This window comes from Perca flavescens, chromosome 22, assembly GCF_004354835.1.
Source record: "Perca flavescens isolate YP-PL-M2 chromosome 22, PFLA_1.0, whole genome shotgun sequence".
In the NCBI taxonomy this organism is placed as follows: domain Eukaryota; kingdom Metazoa; phylum Chordata; class Actinopteri; order Perciformes; family Percidae; genus Perca; species Perca flavescens.
In genome coordinates, this window is record NC_041352.1 from 21,924,607 (window position 1) to 21,950,346 (window position 25,740).

The window sequence follows — 25,740 nt, forward strand, 5'->3', positions numbered from 1 at the left end:
AAACCCTCAAGGGACAACAATCACAATGAAACACACAACATTGTGTCAAGTATACGGATGTCCCTTTCCCACTTGAACGCTGCAACACTGGTGTGCTTTATTATTCACACACATACAGTGGTGATATTTAGTGCCCATGCATAGGGCTTTTATATGACACATCTAATATTTTCTTTTTTAGCATGTGATCTGACACAAACAAGGCCCGCTTTCATTGGTAGGCAGTTGAACTGACCTCACATCCACAATAACAACTGCTTCAAAAATCCAAAGTTAAATAGGCATACACACATCTCTCAGCAGCATAAACCCTGAGAGCATCAGACACACCCGGTGCATCCAAACAGTAACAACGTCACCACGTGCTCACAGGCCACTAACGGAGCTAAAAAGGATAATCTTGTTGCAAGCGGGCTGCTACTCACGCTGTATGTGAATAAGCTGCTTTGGCATCTTGAAATCCCCGGGGTAGAGGGACTCGTAGTGCGTGATGTTGCGCTCTGCCTCGGGGACGGGGATGACCATGTTGTGCTTCTCGCCATATACCTGCTGCGCCGAGATGGCCCGCTGGAGATGGTGCTCCTGGAAGAGAGGAACAAAACCACGGTTTACAAAAGACTGTCTGCAATTTAAGGAGCTCTGCAGACGTTCTTTTTCATTTAGTTGTATGGTGTTCTTGTTCTCCCAGAAGACACGCTCACACTAGCATGGCAAAGTTAATATTAAGATTTATCAACCAGTAGACCAAAACGTTTTTTCATAAATAGCGACAAAATGTTTCGAGAAATAACTATACTGTGGGTAATGGGAATAAAAATGAGCAAGATTAATTTGGTTGGTGATAAACACTGCTGTTTTACCATTAGTTTAACACATTTTTCATTTGTTTCCAGATACACTGAACACAGAAACAGTCTCTTTAAGAGAGGACTACCAACCGCAAAACAACCAGCTATTCCAGATTACCACCATTGGAGTAGAGGATTTAACAGCATGGGCTTGTGTTGGTTAATTAATGTGACTTGTAGCAGAGGATATGCACACAAGAGTCCGCACAATCACAAATGACATCTCACATTAGAAGAGATTGCAATCCCAAACTCTCATTACACTTGCCGTTTTATTTAAAGTAACCCTAAAGAACGTAATGGGAATTATAGCCTGTCCATTAAAATTGAGTGCATAGCGTGCTGGCAATTATTCAAAAACAAAGCATTTCAAAACAGGAAAGAGCTGCCACACATCTTCCTAAATCCTTTCTAATTCCTTTAACTGATCTTCTTCCAATGTTTTTTTTCTGACATTTGTTAGCTCGGCTTGTTAAACCAGGCAGGACATACTATTTGTCATAGTATGTTATGCTAAAAAAAATACACACACACCTCAAGAGAAATGAGTCACTGGTAGAAGAATGGTGTAGGATTTGGGGGTGTTGAACAGAGCCTTTCTGAGATTTTCTGAGGAGCTTCAAGTGGTGTGTAAGCCCACTGCGCACACACAGAGGTGAGATTCAGTCAGTGTAGCTGTACTTCAAAGCCTGTGCTCTCTGGCAGAGACGTCGTTTGAAGACCCTGCACAGGTAACCCTACTATCACAACAGTGACTCATTGTTTTCTTTCGCTGCAACTCCCAGCGAGAGCCAGTTACAAAGTTAGTCGGAAAAGAAATTTGTCCTAAAAGTTGACAAAAATGCGGTTGCACATTCCGAGCCATGGGATCATAGATGAAGTAACTGCAACTTTCTTGTACTTGAACTAACTTGGCAGCACAAGCAGAGACGTTGGCAAGTGAGTCACATCGTTGACTCTTGAACTCGGCAAGCACAGACTGTTTTTTTTCCTACATTATGTAAATCGGATAGACACCTAAAAATGTGATGCTAAGAAGAATCCCACACCAACATTAATCACATACTGTTGAAAATATGCATTAATAAAATAATTGATAGGCCTTCACAAACATTTATCGAATGACTAGAATATATCGTAAGTGTAGACCTACTTTAAGCCCTAGTTACAACATCTGCATCAAATACACTGCAGCTAATTACAAATGAATGCTCACTCTGTAGAGCACAATCTTTGTAGGCCTCCTCTCAGCATTTGATGCAACAGATGGCCAATCCAGCCCATCTTGCTCCAACAAGTATTTTAACAGGGCTCCTTCTCATTTGACAGACTCTCTTCTCCCCCAGAGCCACAGTTTTGGTGAGTGTTTAATGACATTGTGATTGTGGCTGGCAAACATGATCATTAACGAAACCACGTCTGTGCATGGCTAATTTTCATCACCCGAAAACCGTTCAATTTTAGACACTTCCACACTTGCATGGGATTTTTAAGTGGTTAAGGCCTCGAGTATAATCCAAAGCCATGAGGAGCTCTTTGTGGAGTAAGGGGAGAACCATATCAGAGCCGTGGGCTGGCACGAAAGGACACAGCACGTGTCCCGAGATGAACCATCTGCCCCTGGTCAGCTTATCAACAAGCCGTGCGTTGTACAATTTCTCTACAACCAAAACACAAAGAGTTAGCCTTGAGGACCTTGGGAATAAAGTGCAAGTGTTCACCCAAGAGGATTCAGGCGACATTCATCGCCCACCGCCTGCTGGTTAGTGGCTCTAAATGAGTTTGGGATGCAAACATACACATACCACAAACAAATTGCCATCTATTCTATGCGAAGGACTAGCAATTTGTCACCAACGCAAGTTGGCATTTTACTGTAAACACGACTGAATTTGCATGTTCGCACACGCAAATCACAGGTTGCAGTGTGTGCAGACAGTCCAGCCAAGATTGTTGTAACTTTTGCAAAGCCTTGTTCACCAGCAGGCTGTTGTTCTCCATCCCCAGATCGGAGTATTTTTAAATGTTAAAAAGCTATTTAGTAAAGTAAGCTCTGAACACAGTGAAGTATTGCATTCTTGCAATTCCCTGAGCACTTCATTTCATAGCAGTTTGACAGCTGCGGACAAAGCAAAATCAATTTCATTTGGATCATACTGCCAGCCTTGACCAGCGATTACAAGCAAAAGCTTCAGTACATCTATGCTGAAGGGAGTTGTGTCTTGAGTTACAGAAACATTTAAATTAAACCTTTTAATAACATGTACGTATCATGGTAAGTGTTGACACATAGGCTAATCACTGTCTATAAAGTTTCTTATAAGTATTGATGGAAATGTGTACATCAATATAACTTTGGTTAAGCTTAATCACTTTGTGCAATGAGGTAAAAGTCTAAACCACGTTGACATTAGGGCTGGACAGGCACATGTATTCGTATTGAACTGAAACGGTACGGGTGTCACGGTTCGGTGCATGAATTTACACCAAATAAAAATAAATACAGCTTGCGTGCAAATTAATTAATGTAATGTGGAACTACTGTTAGATACGCAGTTTCTTTAGGGACACCTAATCTGTAGCCCCGCCTTAGCTTTGAAGCTCTTATTGGCGCGCTGCCTATGTAGCCGAGCTCCACCTATGCATGCCGTTTTAGTGAGTCAGAGATAGTCGCACTAAGGACGAGTATGGCGAGTGGTGGCGACCCACAAGAGTTAGAGGACCCAGCGACCTCTTTTAGATCACAAGTTTGGGAAAATGTCGGATTCCCAGTCAGTTCCAGTAGTACAGGTGAGAGAGTGGTGGATAAGACTCTGTTTCCTCTATGTTGATTGGCAAGTGGCGGTCCGCCACGGTTAGTTTTCTCCCGCCACGGTATCAGAAAAAAGCAGTCTATCAGCAGTGGCTGTTAGAGTCGCAGAATAGCTCGGACACACGCTTCACAACGCGAATGGGAACGCGTGCCACTCGGTGAAAAGGGAGTAAGAAAAAAAGAGACCGGCTGCCCAGAGGACCCGGTTGACATGGCTGTGTGCATCCTTGAGAACTATAAGTTGTATAGCCTAACTTATATTGTCAGTTCATTTAAGCCTGTATTAATCTATAGTTTTGCACATTTTTAGTTTCATTAGTTAGTTTCATAATTGCACGTGGCTGTTAATTCAATACAACGCCCTTGATATCATATCATGGCATAGTAGGCTAAACCGTGATTATTTCATACATTCATGTCCCAAAACATATTGGGGGAAATTCATTCAACATAATTCCAGCCAAATAACAATTAAAAGTAGGCTATGTTATTTGAACATTTATAACCTAACCTAACCTAACTGGTTAACGGTTAACAGCGCAGCTCGGACGGTGCGCCGCTGCCCTTTTTTCCTCCATAAACTCTCAGCTCCTCTGCCAGTTGCTGCATTAACTTCCTCCAGGACATTTTACAACTGGTGCACTCCTTGGAGAGGATGTGTGTAATGATTCCAGCCACTTGTAGCATGTATAAAGTTATATGAACACGTAGACAGCTACCGGCCATCTAGGCTACGTGTAGGCCTACGGCGCCTTTCACAGAGCGAGCGCCCAGTGCTTTTCTTCTGATTCAGAACAGAGTCCATCCACGCCGTAGCCTGCGTTACCGACTCTGGCTTTGCCTTCGGCCCATCGGTGATGCCCACTAGAGTCCGGATCGGGACAAATTTTTCTGTCCGAGCTGGCCCGCGTCCGACAGAGCCGTGACCGAACCCGGCCCAAGCCCAACACAGTTAAAATCTAATTTTTTCCCCTCATACTAATGACACATGTAGGCTGCGTTTGTTTGTGTGGAAAGCCCTTTTTTTATTAAGCAACTGTAGGAAGGCATTCGGAAATGTCAACAGATGAGCGCATCAACGCACGGGGCTACAAGCGCACGTTAATAAGCTGTTAAAATGTTCAGTGGGTTAACCTCTCCTGATCGCTTCGTTTCCGACCGCGATCAGAAAACCAGCGGAGACTCGTTCCCTCCAGGGCCGACGGTATAACATGAATAACCACCAACTCTGCTCCGGTTGCATCTACAACACGTCTGCTTCCTCTTTCTCTAGCTCTCTTCTGCCCCCTTAATGCCCACACTTGTTACTCGAGACCGCTAGTTACGTTTCTCTGACAGAGACTATAATTATTACTAAGCAACCAAGATGCCTCTTCAACCACGCAAAAGATTAAAAACAAAACCGCGAAAATGGCCAAAATAGGTAAAAGTGATTGTATTTTCTTTTGTATATATATGTATATAGCCTAAAAACAATTTTAAATGAAAATACAGACTTTTAGGAAAAGTCAGGTACCAGCAGGATAGTATTTTTATTTAGCAAAGTTATTACACATATAATTTTCAAAACTGTCAAAATGACCGTCCAGGCCACAGGGGGACCATCTAGCAGCATTTATGCTACTCAGCATTAATGGGCCACCTCTTTCTGAATTCCCCTATAACCGAGCCTTGGAGTTATTTTTCCAAAAGCCAAGAAAAATAAAATGCGCACAGCAAGGCTGCCAACTTTGCCACTGAGGCAAATATGCAATTAGTTTCATTATGAATGGTTTCATAGTATAGCCTACTTTGGGTTTTGGTTTCCCTATGAAGAATTTCTTGTAAAATTCATTTTGTAGACCTACGTTGCATTCATCAGGTAATTTAGTTTGTCTTTGCAGAGAACAGAGATGCTGCATTTTCAGTTTTATAGCTGATTGTCTTATTTTGTTTACAAGCTCCAGATGGAGTCTGGAGATGATGTGGGGTACTTGTTATTTACTGTTTACATCTTACTTTACACACTTCAGGCTGTTGCAGCTAGCTCAGGGGAGAGACCGAACTCGTACCGAACCGTGACGTGTGAACTGAACCGTGACTTCTGTTCCACCCCTAGTTGACATAAGCCAGTTCCTCCAGGATTTCGCCATCACGCCAATTCAACCAATCACCGCGACTTTGGTGCAACTCGCAATTTTTTTTCAATGACCGGAGTTCCTGTATGAATGTGTGTCCCAGCCCAGGCCAGGTTAGGATATTAACTAACAATGTAAAGATCAACAAGCCAATGACGCATATGTTCAAATCTGATACATTCAATTAATTATTTTTTGTCTTAAATCCACCAGCCATTTTCATATTATACCAACATTTGCAGCATCCTGAGCCTATTTGGTAAGGTTACTAGGAAAACTCAGCCCAGAGTAGTTTTATTTTCCCCGAAACAAGTTTCCTTTATATTTTTAAAGAAATATAGCAAAAAAAAAAAAAAAAAAAAAAAATACACAATTTTTTTTACAAAAGCTCCCGCAAAAAAACAAAATCAGGCATTTTGGGCCGCAACAATCACAAAAAAAAGGCCTCAAAATCCTGGAATGACATTAGGGCTGCTCGATTATGGAAAAAATAATAATCACGATTATTTTGCAAAGGCAGAGGGACCGCAGGGTTAGCTAACGATAGCTGTTCCCAGACAACGGAGTTGGTTTTGCCTTTTTTTGCTCACCAAAACGCTGCTGCCATCTTTATTTGCGCTTTTTAAGTTTTTAAATTCCAGCGGATGATATGCACACGACTCTCCTCCCTGACTGACTTCGGGAGGGGCGGATGTGCGCGTGCGGATGTTGCGCTTGCCATTCTGAACAAAAGACAAAATTAGAGTGTTCTTGCAAAACAGAACATGGCAAATTAATAGTTTTCTCTCGATTATACTATTTTGGGGATTGTTGGGAGCCGAAATTGAAATTCTATTAATTGCACAGACCTAATAAGCATTCACACAAACTGATTATTTCAGACTGTGGGAGTAAACCAGAGCATCCAGAGGAAACCAACCATATTTTTAAATGTAAAATAGGTTTTTTCCAAACATCCATAAATATAGTGTGCATCATTACTCAGCGACAGCCACCTGGCATGATCGCGTGGCCAGTAGTTACAAGGCCCTGATGGCAAACAAGGACAGACTACCGCTTCACCAAGGAGTCGCCAGCCGATATGACATGACCTTATGTAAACCCTATGATCCGATGCTTAACTGACACGGCGCTGGGTTTGTTCTCTCATGTAACTTGTCAAACATATCCTCAAAAAAAGAAAAGAAAAAAGGAAAAAGAAAAACGCCCTCTGAGAACCCCACTGCCTGACATGCTGGTGAACCCTGAGCTTTGCGAGTCAGGGAACCTGCATAAAGAGCGAGCGTAAGGAACCAATTAAACCAGAGCCGGGCCCAGACGTTCCTTTGCACGCTTCTGTAAAGAATATCAGCTTGGCAGATCGCAGCAGGCTACCCTGAGCTGCCACAGACTTAAAGATATCCTAAACTTTCGTAGCTGTGATCCTCACAACCAAAAGGTTCACAGCCTGGGATTTCCTGTGTTGAGGAATTAGGGTGAGGGTGAGGAGGGGGGGGGGAGTAAAGGGCTTTTTCAGAAACGGCACATAGGATAGAATGAACTATGTTTTTCTAGGACCTTTTGCAACTGTGTTTTAATCAAAATTTAAAGTGGACAAGTCACTACTGTATGTTTGTTTCTGGAAAAACCTGATTTCTAAAAGTGTGGCCATGCTGATACAGAGTTGTCTTTATTGGCATTCTTCCCAAACAAACAAAAAATGAGGAGGCAAGAATTCAAGGACACTTCAGGAAGAAAACACAACTGAACGTTAGTTCTGTCCGTTAGTGGAACGCAGCGGGCACTCCGTTACAGAGTAGGCTAGTTCCTAAGTGCTTCGCCTGTCAGCCCAGAAAACCAACTAATAATGAACCTCCAATTATCTTGTTCTTTCTACACAAAGTGTTCTGGGACTGTGGAGACTTCACAGTGGCAGTGCCGCTTTCTGTCACGGCCACAGATGCAGACAGAGGAGAGACAAAGGAAAATCTATTTTTCACAGCATCACTCTTTTCTTCCATTAAATGTTCCAAAGAAAAATAGATGACAAAAGTTGCCATGGCAACAAAAGTGTGGCCTCCAGCAGGTGTTTTCAGCTCATGCCGACCAGAGGAAGGCGAGGAAAGTCAATCTGCTCAGTGAGTCAACGCGTTAACCCCATCTAAAAATCCACAGAGCACAGCAATGAGACAAACAGGCAGCCACTACATTCATTCACATCCAACACAACGGAGAAGACTGGTTTACAACAGCAATAAATCAAAAGGAGAATCAACGTTGCTCTTAATAAACTACCGCAAAACACCAAAATGACAATCCAAGGAGCAATATATGCAACACACAGTTGTTGGTGGAGGGTTTCTTTTTAAAAGCTCATGTGGTCATCGTCACTCGGTGTACTAACACGATTTTATAATGAATGGCACCTTAACACATACAGTGGCTTGCATAAGTTTACATACCCATGCTAAAGTTGAATAAAAAGAGGAATAAAAAAAAATCCATAAAAAAAAAAAAAAAAAAAATCATCTTTTGGAAATTGATCTTAATGCCTTAATTAAAAAAAATCCAACCTTTAAGGACACCAATTTTCTTTGTGAATGAATAATGTAACTTAAATAAATAAATGTTACAGGAAGTTAAATTCCCATAGAGGCAGGCAGATTTTTATTTTTAAAGGCCAGTATTTCCTGTATTTTCAGGAAGAACATGTATTTATTCATTTACGATACATTAATCATTCAAAGAAAATTGGTGTCCTTAAAGGCTGGATTTTTTCAATTTGTTTTTAATTAAAGGCATTAAGATCAATTTCCAAAAGATGTTTTTTATTCCTCTTTTAGTCAACTTTAGCATGGGTGTGTAAACTTATGCAAGCCACTGTACATGCGCATGTACATGCACACTTTTACTCCTTACCAAAGAGTATGGCTTGTATATCTGAGAATCTGAGTTAAACAGAATTCATCAGTTCCATTTATTTTTTCTAATCTTCACTCGATTGTGAACAACAGCAATTTATTATACAAACAATGTACATATTTGAGGTATTTTTTTTCTTGTGTCCTTCCTACATGCATATTACGGCCGGGACACACAGGGCCGAAAATTGGCCGTTGGGACAGTCTGGCGAGGTCAGTGACTCGAATCTGTTCGGTGTGTACCGTGCCATTCATTTTGGCCGCCCTGAGATGTTCAGTCGGAGACCGGGTAGTCGGGACACGATATTACGAATCCCACTATGGCCACGCCAAGACCCGCCCTGCAATAGCGTTCACACACTACTATTGGCCAGGCGTCCATGCTTACATGTACAGGTCCCATCCTCTGACCAATCCCCTAACCCTAACCTTAACCACTCAAGGTGAAATGCCTAACCCCAACCAATCAAACTGCTACGTAGGGCGGGTCTTGGCGTGGCCATAGTGGGATTCATAATTTTGCGTCCCGGCCGGAAATGGCGAGCGGAATGAGCGTGACTAGAGTCTGATGAAATCTGATGAAAATCTTTTAAACTGACCTTTGTTGATCTGAAATGAAGACAGATTCAGCAACTGCATGGCCTATTTCTCGCTTACAAGGTTTTCAGAAACACGTTTCAGTGAACTATTTTAGTACAATATGAGATTGTATTCTGAACGGCCGCCATGGCTTTGAATTTCCGGAGAAAAACCCATGTGATGTGAAAAAAGTGATTCCCCAACACACTGCTTTTCGATGATGTTCACGTCGCGTTATTACGTCACTTCATAACGTTCCCATGGCAACAGGGGAAAATGGCTGCTCGTGTGAAGTAAACGCAACATTTTTCAACTTTCTGGTAAGATCTGTGACTTTTTTTGCAACAAAAATGCAGGGATTATGAAACCATGCAAGCCCCACATATTTTGCGCAGACATCAGCAATTTATGCGGCGTATTTGAAAAAAATGCGGCCCCTCGCATAAATATGCGGACTTTGGCTGATTATGCGATTGCATAATCACACTTCAGTCCCTCCATAAAAACGTAACAATCACAGACTCCCCGTTTAGGCGATGGGACAAAACGTTCCCGTTGGCCACCATCATGGCGTCAACTCTACTGCTTCTACAGACTGCAACAGAGCACTGAAAGACAAAGCTTTAAAACGGAACATATACCCACATGATGGCTGCTGAAAGTCACAGTTGGAGCACAGCATAATTGTGTTATGCTGTGAAGGATTAGTAGTGAATGAAGTGCCATTCTTCCAGTTCTTTTGCAACTACTGATGGCATATAAATTGTGCTTTTAGGAGGTTCATTATTTCTGTCAGGTTTGACACCATGAATGCTGATGAGGCAGACGTACAAAGGCACTTATTTTGATGATTCAAATAAGCCAGTGATGGACTCAGCTTAACACTGACTCCAGATGTATTCTCTCTTTAACCAAACTGAGGACAACCTGCCAACAGAACTGGTGGGTTACAAAAAGATATTCCTTTCTATGTGTGCATCAATAGACCTCTTTCACAGCAGACACACTGGACATGTCATAGTAGGAAAAGCACAGGTGTATTCAAAACCATTAATGATGGCTGCATTCCACTTAGGAGAGGCCCTGGTGTTGTGCATGCTGACTCACTGAAATAGCTCACTGGGACACTTGATGGAATTGAGCCATCGTTAAGGTTATCAATTTCAGCTGTGCTTTTCCTACTATGACAAGTCAAAATGTCTGCTGTGAAAAAGGTCCATGCTATTACCTCATTGAGCTCACTACACGTGCTTACTTGCTTCTTAAATAGACATAACTCTCAGGTCAGCATATGGTCACTCAGCCAGCTTGGCACAGCCAGACTCCATTGTTGCTGGACAGGATGTGGGTCAGGGAGCTAAGCCATGCACAGCCTTGTAGTAAAACTGGCCTCTTTATCTTTTCCTTCACTCGGTTATGTAATGCCGCTGTGTGTATGTGTACAGTAGGTGGGGGGGGGGGAGCAGACAGGATTTCTGCTGACTTTGCGGGCCCCCGTATGTGCTTTCCTAGTGTTTGTGTCGGCTGAGGCATCTCGGCGGCATAGAGGGGCTCTCCTGCTGATGAAGTGACCGAGAATCAGTAGAGCGGGTCAGGAGGGGTAATAAACACCAGCTAATACGTTAGCCTCTCTTTCTATCTGTTTACAAACAGCAATAACTACAACGACAACATACATCCATAAATAATCTAACAAATCTAAAAACAGTTCAGGTAAAAAGTGTAAATGTGGAGGGTTACTAGAGAGCCTATTCTAGAGTGCAGTCAGCAGATAAAAGTGAATTAAATGCAGTGACCCTGTGTGACGTATGCTGAGACTTCAAATGCTGGTATATCTGAGCTATATCCAGCCAGACAACCTGTGGTTAAACTGGGATATATTTATATGGCTTTACACAATGGTTCTACAGGCACAATGTAAATCATTTCGATATTTAAATGTGATTTAAATGTGAGTAATACTACCAACCTAGTGTGTACACAAGTGTGGAAAAACTAGTATGAAGTAGTTAAAATAAATATTAGACGACAAAATTACCTGAGTAATTAAACTATAGCTCTTATATGATGTGATAATCCAAGCATCCAGAAGGTAAGGCTTCATAAAGCCCGAGTTATAAAAGTTGATCCATTAGTGCTTTTTAAGTCATTATTGCTGCAATTTGGTGGCCCTTGTCACTTTTCAATACACACATTAAATAATCCAGACTCCTGTCATTGTGTTACGAAAAGAGTGGTCATGCTGAAAACACAAACGCAACATCCCTATGATAACACTACCATCGCCATACTATGCATGTCATAACACATTTCGCTTCCACGGCACTGTGCAATTCTGCAAGATGTTTCTCTCTCTTCCTGCACCGCCAAACTGGCGACAACAAGTGCAGGGAGCACACATGGCAGAGCTGGAGCAGTCAACACGCAACTCCTAACTGTCAAACCCGGCTGGGGGCTCAGTGTCTCCCCCTGGCATTTGCTCACGGAAAGTACACCACGTCCGAGGCCTATCCCCGCTCGCCTTTAACCAAAGAGACAGTCAACAAAATGGTGGGACCGAGAGAAGTCACGTGACTTCTTTGTGTTTTCGGGTGCAATTTCAAGTGAAACAAACCGACACAACACGGCTTACGAATACAATATCAAACCGCTGCAACCTTTTAACAACACCAGTTGTAGAACGGGGCCGTAATATTCAGTATTCATCGAGATCCGTCGTGTGCACGAAAGAGCAGATATGGCGGCCATTTTGCACAAGCTTGCGCAGGCAACATAGTGGCGACCCTCGATATGAAAACACGGTCCAACACCAGTAGGGCAGCAATAAAAAAAAAAAAAAAACATACCGATTCCTCCTCTTTTTCCATCCCAGTCGGCATCTGCGGCACTGCCCGGTTGATTGAGGCATATTCGTGCAGGTCAGGCAAATCCTCGCAGCGGAAGACGGGTAGAGGCTTACTAGCATCCAGCGCCCGTGCCCGAAACGACAATTTACTCATTTTTATATTAAAAGATGCAGCATAAATCTATTCGATCTGCTAGGAATAACAGCAGGTCTGCCTCGAGTTCTCATGGATGAATCTGTGACGGTCTCTAGGAGTCAGTCGGTCGATTGAGGGTAGGCTTGGGTCCGTAGCAGCGCGGTCAGAGCCGGGCAGGCCCGGGTCTCGGTCGCTCTCTGTCGGTCTCTTTTTTTCGTAGGCTCCGCTGTTCCTCCCCGGTTCAATACGCCATGGCCAACATGGCGGACATTACAAACTCATGCAGCTCTCCGCTCACTCCAAGCGGCCCAACCCCCTCGATCACACAAACAGCCATTCCCACGCAGTTTCGCACGCGTGCGCGCTCGCGAGACCCTTGGGGGTACGGCGGAAGGAGGGGGTGTACCGACGGTGGGGGCAAGATGCTGGATGCTGATGAAGGGATGTGAACTTCCCAGGCTCGGGATGTTCTCATCCTGTGATACGCCGGGCTGGTGCTGACGTACGAAAACATATTTATTCTCAGTGTATATATATATATAAAAAAAAAAAAATATATATATATATATATATATATATATATATATATATATATATATATATATATATATATAATCAAAAAAACACTGCACACCTGTCTGTCGCACTACAGCAATAAAATAGATCATATTTCTAGGTAAAACACAATCACCACAGGTTATGTGAGATTCTGTTTTAACCTTACAAGGACACCAAATGTCAAACTTATGTCGTGTGTTAAAATTAATGTGCAACCAAAAATAGGACACATGTTCTGCCCGTTAGATTCAATTGTCTTGCCCATAGCGCCGCCCTGTGGTACAAACACAAATACTACACTATTATTACAGGTAAACTGGTCTGCTCGATTATTCTGTTAGTGCACAAGACGTATAAACCGGGTCAGACAAAGCTAGAGAAGTGGGTTAACACTCCCATCGCCAAAACTGCGCTGTCATCGTTGCAATCAATATTTATTTGCACATAAATACAAAGATTGTGTTCACGCATAATATACATGCAACTGCAGAAGTTGAGCAGTACATACTATTATAATTTAGTAAAGCTATGTTAGTTTAGAAGGAGAACTGTAAAGTTATAGTTGCAAACCAAAAATATGCGATGCTTCCCGTTAAATTTATAATTGGTGAGATGGAAAAAAGCTATACAAATACAGCCAGATGTATAATACTGAAATTGACTTATTCTGTAAGTTAATTAACAGTCATAAACAACACAGACAAGCACTCTTTACATAAAATTACTGATGCTCTTTTCATAAACCAAAAAAAAAAAAAAAAAAAAAAGGGCAAGGATAGATCCATGGATTCACGCCTAGTCAAGCAACAATAATCAAGATACACTCAGGTAGGCACCATTGGTTATTTAAACTGTCAACAAGTGTTGCTTCATCCCAGTGTAGCTTCATCTTTTTGTTCCGGTCAGATGTGGAAAGCAGTGCAGTCTTCTGCTGGCAGAACCCAAAAGCTTCAAGGATTGGCAAACTGCTCATCTTGATAGGTCCTTCTGCACGTTACCGATGTACTGCAATGCTGTTTACATCTGATCACCGGTTAGATGAGACGTCTTGCCTTTCTCAACAACTTTCAACAATGTGGAATTTTTTTTCACCAGACTGCAATGTTTATTTAAAATCACACAACTCCCGGTTATCTCACACCAATCACAGGAGTCACCAACCTCCAAAGCTTTGGCAATGTGTTTGGTTGAAATGATCAAAGGACGTTCTAAGTCAACAAATGTATGTGTCTCGTGCATTTTTCATATTTAGGCTAATGGCTGCTGAAGTGGCAGGTATAATAGGATTTAAATGTGACCCAAAAAGTGGCGTGCATGAAGAAGGAATACACAGCTGATACTTCGGTTGCTCTGCATGTGGTACTCAACGCAAGCCCAAAGACACATAACACACATAAGGGCAATAACTTACTTCAATATTACAGTTCAGAGCTTCTTTTGCTTTGGATGTAAAAGTGTAAAGCCTAATTAATAGGCTCAATTTCTTAGTATATTCAGTAAGAATAATCACAATGGAAACTCTAAAAACTCACTCAAGACAAACTTCCTCTTTACAGGACAAGAGCAGGCCTCATTATAGAGGTTTCAAAGTATAATCCCTGCATTCTTAGGCATACACACTATGCCTGTCTACACACAAAGACAGAGCGCATTTAAGTCCCGCCCCCACCGGAGGGGAAAAGAACTCTCCACTCTCCATAGACTTGTATTGCGTGAAGGTTCCTCCTGGTCAATTTTCATCTGCAAGCAAATAACAGAAAAATGCCTAAAGGCTGCTGAGTGGTGATATGAACTACCAACAATGTAAAGAAACCATAACTTAAGTTTTTCTAAGTGTTTTTTGGCAGTTTTTTACACTTTTGATGCTTGTTGTTTTTGTTTACATTTGACGCTTTTTTTTTTTTTTTCTCGAAGTTTGACAATTTTTTGTAATGCTTTTTCAGATGGGATTTTTGTTACTTTTTTCCCCACTCTTTTTTTCTCGATGTTGAAGAAAAAAAAAATTATATAGGGGCCAATAAAAATAGAAAAGAAAAAAAAAACCTTAGTGTTGAACCCTGTAGTCTATTATATAGTCTATAGTCTATATTCTGAGGACTATGGTTAACCTTTTCTCAGATCTCTGCAGGGTAAATCCAGACAGCTAACTAGACTATCTGTCCAATCTGAGTTTTCTGTTGCATGACTAAAACAACCTTTGAACGTGCACATGCTCCACCAAAACAAGTTCCTTCCCGAGGCTATTTAGCAGAGGCGCCGTTGCTCTGCATGGCGCCTTAGCGCCGCCCAAGACGATTGCGATTGGTTTAAAAAGGTCCCATGGTATGAAAATTTCACTTTACGAGGTTTTTTAACATCAATATGAGTTCCCGATAGGTGTAAACCGAGCCCTGGGTATCCTGCTCAGCCTTTGAGAAAATGAAAGCTCAGATGGGCCGATCTGGAATCTTGCTCCTTATGAGGCCTCCACCTTGCCCCCCCCGCCTCCCTCTCTCTCCTGCTCAATAGCTAGACACAGAAATGGCACATCCTAAGGAAAGCTCATTGTGGGACTGGCTCTAGTGGCTGTAGTTCTGCACCAAGGCTGAATTTCAGGAAAGAGACTTCAGATACAGTATTAGGGGACCACTAAGGTCTATATAAAAGAGACTTCAGATACAGTATTAGGGGACCACTAAGGTCTATATAAAAGAGACTTCAGATACAGTATTAAGGGACCACTAAGGTCTATATAAAAGGTTCAGATATACTAAAAAAAGAGACTTCAGATACAGTATTAGGGGACCACTAAGGTCTATATGAAAGAGACTTCACATACAGTATTAGGGGACCACCAAGGTCTATATAAAAGAGACTTCAGATACAGTATTAGGGGACCACCAAGGTCTATATAAAAGAGACTTCAGATACAGTATTAGGGGACCACTAAGGTCTATATAAAATATACTTCAGATACAGTATTAGGGGACCACTAAGGTCTATATAAAATAGACTTCAGATACAGTATTAGGGGACCACTAAGGTCTATATAAAAGCATCCAAATAGCATAACGTCATGGGACCTTTTAAAAGGAACGCCAATAAACTAGAGGACATTTTTCTGCCATCCCGGAATGCTGCGTGGACTCGCCAGACCCTTCTGCGCAGCACTGTGGAGGAAGGTCTGGCAAAGCGAGACTAGCCTAAAACTAACATTTGGATATTTGACTTGGTAACGAAATGCTTGCTCCAAACGTAATGTCAGACATAATGTTAGCTGAGTGTCAGGATCCCAGAGTCTTCCAGTTCTCGATGCCAATTCCTTGCGTCTGTATCCACTTCTCTCTTCATAAAAGCTTTTCGGGTCGGCAGCTTATGAAAACTTAAATCATGGGACTGGGTTATTTACCATTTTGGTAGTGAATATCACCACACAGCAGCTTTTAGGCATTATTTATGTTGTTAGCTTGCAGACAAAATTGACGAGGAGGCACCTTCATGCAATACAATTCAATGGAGAGCGGAGAGTTGTCTCCCCCTCCGGTGGGGGCGGGACTTTCAGAGAATAATGTGATGCACTCAGTCTCTGTACAATGTTTTGTGCATAGGATGTAAGACATCTCAAGTGCTGTCTAGATGGACATAAACTCAATAGATACATTCATCATTACAACACATATGTAGGTCAAGTTTGACACTGCAACACAAATGCTTAACACCAGATGAATTGTGCAAATAAGAAATGAGCGGGCAGGCACTTTTAACACAGCCCTGATTTTAGCTACCTGATCTCTACAATGCGATATACAGGGGTGCATGATATGTAAACAATACATATGTTATGGTCATATCAAAACAGAATGACAAAGATAAGAAATGCAAATAACCTGCAGGGGTGGGTGAGAATTCCTGTGGGCACGAGTGAATGACATAGATGTGGGATGCTGACATTATAATCTTCATCCATTTGGGAGCATTAGGCCTACAGCTGTAGACCATGATGGAGACCTGTGAAACAGAAATGCAAGAATATAACATTAAATAATACAAATATGTATAGCTATAATGCCATATCCACCTACCTCAGATATACAAGCATCCTGTTATATTGTTAATTATGTATTCCAGCACCATTTGCATTGCCTTTGCATTTGTTTACATGAGAGTATGAATGAATGTGTAGGACACTTTTTATACAAATCTGTAGGCCTACACACAGTAGTAGTCAAATGTTTAGGTTCACCCAATGTATGTATTCACACTTACTTGGCAATTCCAGTTGGATTCTGATGAATGACTCATTTTTACACATCGTTAACAGAGTATAATCTGTTTAAATACATTAATGTGATTACTCTGCCACGGGGATGCACCATGTCTCTGCAATTATTGTCACGTTCTTTCTCTATGGGGCAATGATTACAATCATAAACCGAAATATGTGGGTTCACTTGGCAGGAAAAATGAAGCGTAATTTGACAATTATCTACAACACACGCACGCATTCTCCCCGTTCACATGTTGTATTACGGGAAGTGACGGTCTTTAATCATGTAGAACAAGTTGTGTTGCTAAAACATCACAGAGGGCACATTAGTGCAAAGCCATATGGCAGAGCAGAGGGGTAACGTAAAAAATAAATAAAAATAGGACACGATATAAAAAGAGTCAGAAATCGTCTTAGCAAATGTGGACGACAACCATGCACCGCTACGAAGCCGATTACAAAGCAGCTTGTAAGGGTTTGTAATGCGGGTCGAGCGCAAAAATCAGACACAGCTGTGTGCATACAGCTACACCGAGGCTAGCTGACAGCCTGCTAAAGCTAGCTTAGCCCAGTTACCCTGACCCTGCGCCATTTACCAGCCAGCTAACGTTAACAGTTTGCGCACGGGCTGTCCACAGTTCAATTTGAACTCGCAAACTAACTTGACCACAATTGAAATGCGTCATTTTCGATTCCCACAAAGACAACATGAGACAAACTAGCTTGAGTCGGAGTTGCAACTTACCTGCTGCTAGCAAAGCCACAGGGGAGAATGATGAGGAGGGTGATGGCAGTTCTTCTTCTGGTTGTCATGCTAGCACAATGCTAACGCTGGTTAACTCCCTTCAGGACGCCTCAGAGGAAAACGATTTTTAATGTTCTATTTGAAAGTGCGGTGAAGGTCGCTGGAATCAGAAGCTACAGTAGAGAACGCGTTGTCCTGCCGCTCACGGTAAAACTTGTAGGCTATAGTTCGCTAAGGTTACTTCGACAAAAATAAAAAGATCCAAACTGACCACCAAGCCACTTTGCAGGAGAATTGTGATTGGAGGGTGAATGCCACCAATCACCTGTGGAGAGCTCTGGGAGGATGAGCTCACTGATCCCCCCGCCCACCCACTAATAATAATAATAATAATAATAATAATAATAATAATAATAATAATAATAATAACTAGAAATTTTGACAGTGTGCCTACTACTCGGTGCACATCCGAATAACTCTGGCTAACAGTAAATCTGCTGACACGGCCCAAAGTAAAGAGTGTGACACTGAATAATAATAATAATAATAATAATAATAATAATAATAATAATAACAAAATCATAATGACAAAATACTTATAATGTAATAACGTTCTTTTTTCAAATGATGCAGTGAGTAGACGAGCAAAGGCTACACAGAAAAAAAATAGCCAACGTTTAAATACACAGACACCAAAAAGGCAGCCACTGACAAAATGTTACTAATTTATTCAAGCCACTTACAGACCAGCAAGTGATCAAATGCAACAGCTACAGTTTTTTTTTTCTTTTTCCCAATGAGCAAAATTTGTTATGTAACTGTCTCAATGGAGAGGGCTGGTCACCTCCCTCAACCCCCCCCCTCCACTATCTCTGCCCCTTCACATGAGTCTTGTCACAGGGCAGGGCTGCCACTGCTGCCTGCTCTGAAGCTGTGGTATTTGCACCCCACATTTGTTATGATCAGACACAGATGAAAGAGAATGCTGCATAATGAAAGCATATGGAGTCATTTTCTCTGATGCTCCACCACCACCACCACCACCTCCCACTGGCTGTTAAAGCTGCATGCACGCCTTCCTACTAACTCTGGGAGTGGAGGAGGCATATATGATTAATATCGCTTTGCTCAACTCTCCCAGCAAGGTCATTACCGGCCATCTGTAGGCAGTGGAAAAACCATAATATCAATTTAGATTTTAACATCCCATAGTTTCTCTGCGCTTACATGATTCAGCCCAGTGCACTGGCAAAGTAGCATGCATGTACATTAGCAGCTCTTTTAACGTCGTGCAGTACGCCATATCAAGCCTGCAGTGTTCTGTTTGATAACTCTCCAGGCATCTGTTGGAATATAAAAGCACCAAGAGTCTGGGTTGCACGTTGGTGTCCAAAATAGCATCTTCTCTTGACTATGTTGAAGTTGCTTCATCATTTCTAGCAGGATGGCAGTTTATTCTCCTCTCATCTAGAGGGCAGTGGAGACCCATGTAAAGAACTGTCACTGGGATTCAGCGCATTATGCATAATGCTCACCTCACTATTGCTTTGCCTTCTGAGACCCAAGTTACACAGCTGAGCCAACTGTCAGCATATATGGTAGATTTTACTTGCACATGCCTTACAAAAATACTACACTATATGTATTTAGCTTTAGTGGATTTAATGTGAATAACATAGGCTATTATATAATAATGTCAGGATGTTAACTTTGCATGCATCCCACAGACAGACTAACCTTGTGTAACAAGCAGTTTATGTGGGTGGTGCTGTTTGAATTTGTGTGTGTGTGTGCAGGGCATGAAGGGAAGGGTCAGAGACTGGCAGTCTGGGGTTGCATATTGAGATCAAAGGAGTATGTCAGACATCAGCATCCGTTTCCCCGCCTCCCCCCATCCACCAAACAAGTTGGACCGACTGCTGACAGTTCAGACACAATATGTTGTTTCATTGTGCATCACAACAGGGGTCCTGATTTCCATGGCAACTATTTACTATTTACTCTTTCTTTTTTGGGATTGACAGTTGTCGTGATGACACTTGTAGATGGGGTTTCAGAGTGGAAACAACATTATTATGTCACATTACTAGTGATACATTAAAGGTGTTAGTGATCAAACTTGATTTTATTTGTTCCATACACAATGTACACATACAATGCTGCAAGATTTTTTTTTTTTAAGAATATGTATATGCTGTCATTTTTTACAAGTCTCATGCCTTTGGCTCTTATTGTTTCCTCATACTACATTTAACCAGTAGGCTCTTTTTCTACCAGGTTCGTTAAAATGCCCCTGCAGCAATGTCACCAAGACAAATCCCTTCATTTATTGTACAGCCTCTGACTGACAGGCACTGATAGAAGGTTTTGTTTGGGCAGGGCTCAACCTGTTTCCAGCATCTATGCTCCAGCTCTCTCTGGAAGTGGTCAAACACCCTCCGGTCATGGATGCTGGTGAGTAGTTTCCATAGCAGCAACAAAGCCCCACCCAGCACCACAACCGAGGCTGATTGCACTGCAGTGATTAGGATCACGTTCTGAGCTGATGGGCATTCTTGAGAGACAGGGAAAGCCGTAGCACTATTTTGGAAACAGACTGTCGGTATTGATTCCAAAAAAAGTTATTTCAGGTTAAATGAACGCTGGTTAAATCTCACGTTGGGCAGCGCCAGCAGCATTAGGTGACTTTTTGGATAATACACATCCCTTTGCACTGCACATGATACACTAATGACTATCAAACCAATCAGTCCAAAACTGATGAGACAGGCAAAATGATAATATCATTTTCGCTTTATTCTCTCAACAGACTGCACTTTGCACCATAAGCAAAAAGAATACACTGTAAAAAGTGAGTGATTATTTTTGATTATAAAGCTAAAGGTGCTATATGGATGTTGTAAAATGATTACAAAAACCCAATCCACGGACAAATGCACACAGCCCGTATTCAGAAATGGTTCCTTTAAAACCACCAGGACTTCCTTATGGTTATGATGTCACAACTGTACTATATAAACTCAAGATTCATCATGTTTATTGCCACACTGGTTATACAAGTACAAACGTGTGAAAAGCTTATAATGGGAGGTTTTCTTTAAAGAAAAACAGAGATAGAAAATATAACAGACTTATTACAATATAATAAAATAAGTAAATAACGAATCTAAGAGGCAATGAAGGTAAAACAGTACTTTTAAAAAGACATGACATACAGTATGATATAATATGAAATCTATGAAATATAATAACAAAATAGCAGAAGCAATAAAAACATTCAAGGTGCACCTGCACCCTCCCCAGCGCCTTCCTGTCTACGCCGGTGCAGCTGCCATACCAGGTGATGAAGCAGCCTGTCAGGAGGCTCCCTAGTGCCCCGGTAGAAGTCCCTGAAGATTTGAGGCCTCAGCCGAAATTTCGTTAGGCGCCTGAGGACATACAAACACTGGTCTTTTTAATGACTTGGCCCATGTCAGTACCATGTGGATATTTACCCCTGGGTATTTAAATGTGTCAACTACCTCCACCGCTGTGGTGTGTTGATGTTGACTGGAGGGTGAGTGCCACGCCCTTTCCTGTAGTCTAAAATGACCCTCTTGGTCTTGGAGATGTTCAGGGAGAGATAAACGCCATGGTACTCTATATCTACGACATTCCCCTTCTGGAATTGTTCAGGTGTCTTTCATTTCAGCCGGATGTCCTTTACCTTCCGCTTTTTTTGTGTTGGAATTTTAAACTCCGGTTGATTTCTGAGGACTATGGTTAATTGCTCCTCAGATCTCTGCAGGGTAAATCCAGACAGCTAGCTAGACTATCTGTCCAATCTGGGTTTTCTGTTGCACGACTAAAACAACCTTTGAACGTACATGTTCCACCAAAACAAGTTCCTTCCCGAGGCTATTTTGCAGAGGCGCCGTTGCTCCGTGGGGCGGTTGTGATTGGTTTAAAGAAATGCCAATAAACCAGAGCACGTTTTTCTCCCATCACGGAATGCTGTGTGGACTCTCCAGACCCTCCTCCACAGCGCTGTGGAGGAACTCCTCCCTTTAGGCAATCTCGTTGCTGTGGGAGCTCGACCCTCCCACAGCTGTGTCGTCCGCAAACTTGATAGTGGTGTTTGAAGGCTGCGTCACCATTCAGTTGTGAGTGTGGAGGGAATACAGGAGGGGGCTGAGGACACAGCCCTGTGGCGCACCTATATATATTAGGTAGAAAGTGCAGCTACAGTGCCGTTGCAGCCTTTCCCCGGTTGCAATGACAGTGCAGAGAGTGGAAAGCGCAGGTGCAGAAGACCCCGAGACGCCTACCAATCAGAGCAGACTGGGCTTTTTCAGGAGGGGGGGCTTAAAGAAGCAGGCGCTAAAATGAGTGAATACAGATATATTCAGGCATATGAGAAAATAATGTGTGTTTAAACATGACATGATACACAAACCATGTAAATATGTTTTTCTAAAAACCCAAAATACAAGTATGAACCTGAAAATGAGCATAATATGAATCCATGGTTTCTCTGTTGAAGCACTTTGTTATTCATTGTTATGACATATATAAGATCAATGTTACATTAAGAAAAAAATCATCACTAGAGCTGCTTTAACTGACAGAAGTTATTGAATTGGTGCAGTAAAAAAAAAAAAAATCTGAATCTGGTTTGCCTACCTTGTTCAAGAGCTACATGAAAAATGAAAATCTTTTTGTCCGGTCCTCAGCAGGACTCGTACCCTGCTGTCCATCTGTGTCCACTTCCATACGCACAAAAATGCGTGGAGAACGGGGCACTGTTGCTAAGACACGAGCCTGACCGACCAGAGTGAGATTCAGGTGGTTTCACTCCTTCAGATTGAAGCCCATTGAGAAGGCCCTGCACAAATATGCATTCTTTGTGGAAAAGAAACACCAGTGTAATCAGAACTGAAACTTAATTTAGCAAGGAAGCAGACAGAATTCTCTTGTATCTTTTTGTTATTAAATATTAGGTACTGAAAACGTCAATACTCCATTGCCTTCTTAATTTGCCAAAACTACAAAAGGTTGTGCAAGGCACAGATGCTGGGGCAGGAAGAACAAAGCTCACAAGTTGGGCCTTGGAAGTTGGTGTCATGGCTAATGCAGGTGTCACAGTGGCAGTCCCCTCTGCCTGAACAAATCTTTTTATCCCGAGACAGACAAGACTCCAAGCTGAGAGGGCACTCGTGCTCAGCCACTGAATGCTGGGAGACACGCACCCTGCAGACACGCCTGCCGTGTCATGGGACAGAAAAACATGATAAAAGTTTTATTTCAAAATGAGACATAATCACAGCAAAGGTTTGAGTCAGCCGCCTCGCCCCCGACTCTGCTTGATCGCATTCGCACAATGTTCCAGATCTCCCTTCTTTACACCTGTAACGTAGAAACAAATGTCTGTGGCCATCCTTCCTGAATAACATGCAGTTAAGCTTGCTGGTAAAAAAATTATGCCATCAAGCTACTTCACCTACCTGCACGTGTCACACTCCAGAGTGCCATTGCTATGGCTACATGGAGGACTGAAAGCGATCATGTCCTTTTGACTGATGAGCACTATACATATGGGGCTCAGCAGGACCTCAGCCTCTTCACCGTAGCCTTGAGGCGTAATAATAACATGAGGGGGTCTTTGTAAAGCAGTCACACACAGAGGTGCTGTAATGTTTACATTAAAGCTCACCTAGAGGGGTGGGTGTGAATTCCTTAACCCTTGTGTTGTCCTCCCGGCTAAAGACATTTTGACACTTTTTTCAACGTTATTTTCCCCTAGGCTTCCGGCACTTTTTGTTGAAGTTTTTTTTCCGCTTATTGTTGCATTATTTCTTTTTTAAGTTGTTGTTTTTTCAATGTTTTTGACCCTTTTTTTCCGATATTTTTGTCACTTTTACATTGGACTCTTTTTTTTTTTTTTTTTTTCACTACTACCAACTCATACGAGTTTTACACTTATTCTTGGAATTCATGGACACTAAACCTAATTTTTGAGTTTAAAAAGCAGAAATATGCTATAAAATTGAATAAAACACCCAAAATTCAATGAATGTAGCGTACTGATCCTTCATTTTACTTGAGAAGAGTGTTAAATGGAATCATCCCATGTTCATTTTTGGCAATTTGGTTGAAAGAAACCCTAATCTCTGACATAGACCATCCATCCATCCATCCATCTTCGTCCGCTTATCCGGTGTCGGGTCGCGGGGGGAGCAGCTCCAGCAGGGGACCCCAAACTTCCCTTTCCCGAGCAACATTAACCTGACATAGACATTTTTTGAAAATGGGTCAAATTTGACCCGAGGACAACAGGAGCGTTAAGCCCAATTATAATACTCCACTAATGAGGTAATCATAATAAACATTACTGCCGCCTCAACTGTGAATGGCCGCATGCTAACAGCAGCACTTACCACACACAGAGCCAACCCCATGACTACACACCTCGCCACTGAAGGAGATGTTGGAGCGCTTCCTCCCCTGCTCGCTGTGCCTCGGCTTATGGTCCTTACAGTGTGATGTATGCAAGAGATGTGATATCCCGACGGCAGCTTGCTGTTCTCCATAGCAACCTCAGAGATCAGGGCCTGCAGTCAACAGGGCGGCTAACCTCTTAAACTTGAGCAGGTGTCAGCATGCTGCATGCATGGGGCTAATGACCTTTGTAGGGAAGGGAGTTTTTGCTTCACTTATCTGCTGGATGTCGTGGGAGTTGTTAGAAAGCGTTCCAAAGGTACATTTTGGGAAGACGCTTCTTAGGCCCTGCAGCAAAACAATAAAATCCTCAACTCAGATGAATGAATATGCGCTTATTGACAGTTTGCCAGCTGATTTATGTGCTAGCCTTCTCTTTCTAGCAACCTTTTCGTCACGGTGGCACAGACAAACTGAACGTGGTGTCAAAGCATGGATGCTGGAATTGATGGTCGGAACCCCCCCCCGCCCTCTGATGGATGAAGGTACTCTGGGAAATGTTACCACTTTTGAGTAACCTCCACAGGATACATGTGAATGTCAAAGAATAAGTCTGTTGATATTCTATATTTCTCTAAATGTTAACAAATCCCATAAAAGACCAAAAGCAAACACTGTATTGATCCGAACACGGATTTTATAAAGCATGATATAGTGTATTCCTGTGTGCCATAGGCAAGGCAAGGCAAGGCAAGGCAGCTTTATTTATATAGCACATTTCAGCAACAGGGCAATTCAAAGTGCTTTACATAAAACATTAAAGAGCAGTTAGAAAACAATTAAAAAACAATAATAAACAAATTAAAAACATTAAAAGACAAGAATAAAATTGATAGTGCAGTATAAGAATAAAAGTTACAGTGCAGTATAAGAAATTAAAGTTAATAAAATAGATTATTTAAAGAAAAGCAACATCAAAAAGATAGGTCTTTAGCTTAGATTTAAAAGAACTGAGAGTTGCAGCGGACCTACAGGTTTCTGGGAGTTTGTTCCAGATATGTGGAGCATAAAAACTGAACGCTGCTTCCCCCTGTTTAGTTCTCTGGGGACAACAAGTAGACCTGTCCCAGACAACCTGAGAGGTCTGGGTGGGTCATAATGTAGTAACAGATCAGAAATGTATTTTGGCCCTAAACCGTTTAGTGATTTATAAACCAGTAAAAGTATTTTGAAATCAATTCTTTGACGCACTGGAAGCCAGTGTAAAGACTTCAGAACTGGAGTGATGTGATCCACTTTCTTGGTTTTAGTGAGGACTCGAGCAGCAGCGTTCTAAATCAGCTGCAGCTGTCTGATTGATTTTTTAGGGAGACCTGTAAAGACATCGTTACAGTAGTCAAGTCTACTGAAGATAAAAGCATGGACAAGTTTTTCCAGATCCTGCTGAGACATAAGCCCTTTAACCCTTGATATATTTTTAAGGTGATAATAGGCTGATTTTTTAATTATGTTAATGTGGCTTTTAAAATTTAGGTCT

The 25,740-nt window shown here is 42.0% G+C and overlaps 1 protein-coding gene across 2 annotated transcripts in view; it reads right to left on the bottom strand.

Moving 5' to 3' along the window:
• Positions 1 to 18,069, bottom strand: part of epc1a (enhancer of polycomb 1a) — a 44,351-nt gene extending 26,282 nt beyond the window's left edge. Inside the window, exons 1-3 of one of the 2 annotated variants that reach the window (XM_028569527.1) lie at positions 17,787 to 18,069; positions 16,662 to 16,782; positions 426 to 582 (exon numbers count right to left, since the gene is read on the bottom strand). In XM_028569527.1, the coding sequence (XP_028425328.1) occupies positions 426 to 582; positions 16,662 to 16,706 (202 nt within the window). In that variant the 5' untranslated portion in view covers positions 16,707 to 16,782; positions 17,787 to 18,069. Of the gene's footprint in view, positions 1 to 425; positions 583 to 12,102; positions 12,612 to 16,661; positions 16,783 to 17,786 lie in introns of those variants that run through there. The other variant, XM_028569526.1, reaches the window with a different exon arrangement.
• Positions 18,070 to 25,740: the final 7,671 nt, after the last annotated feature.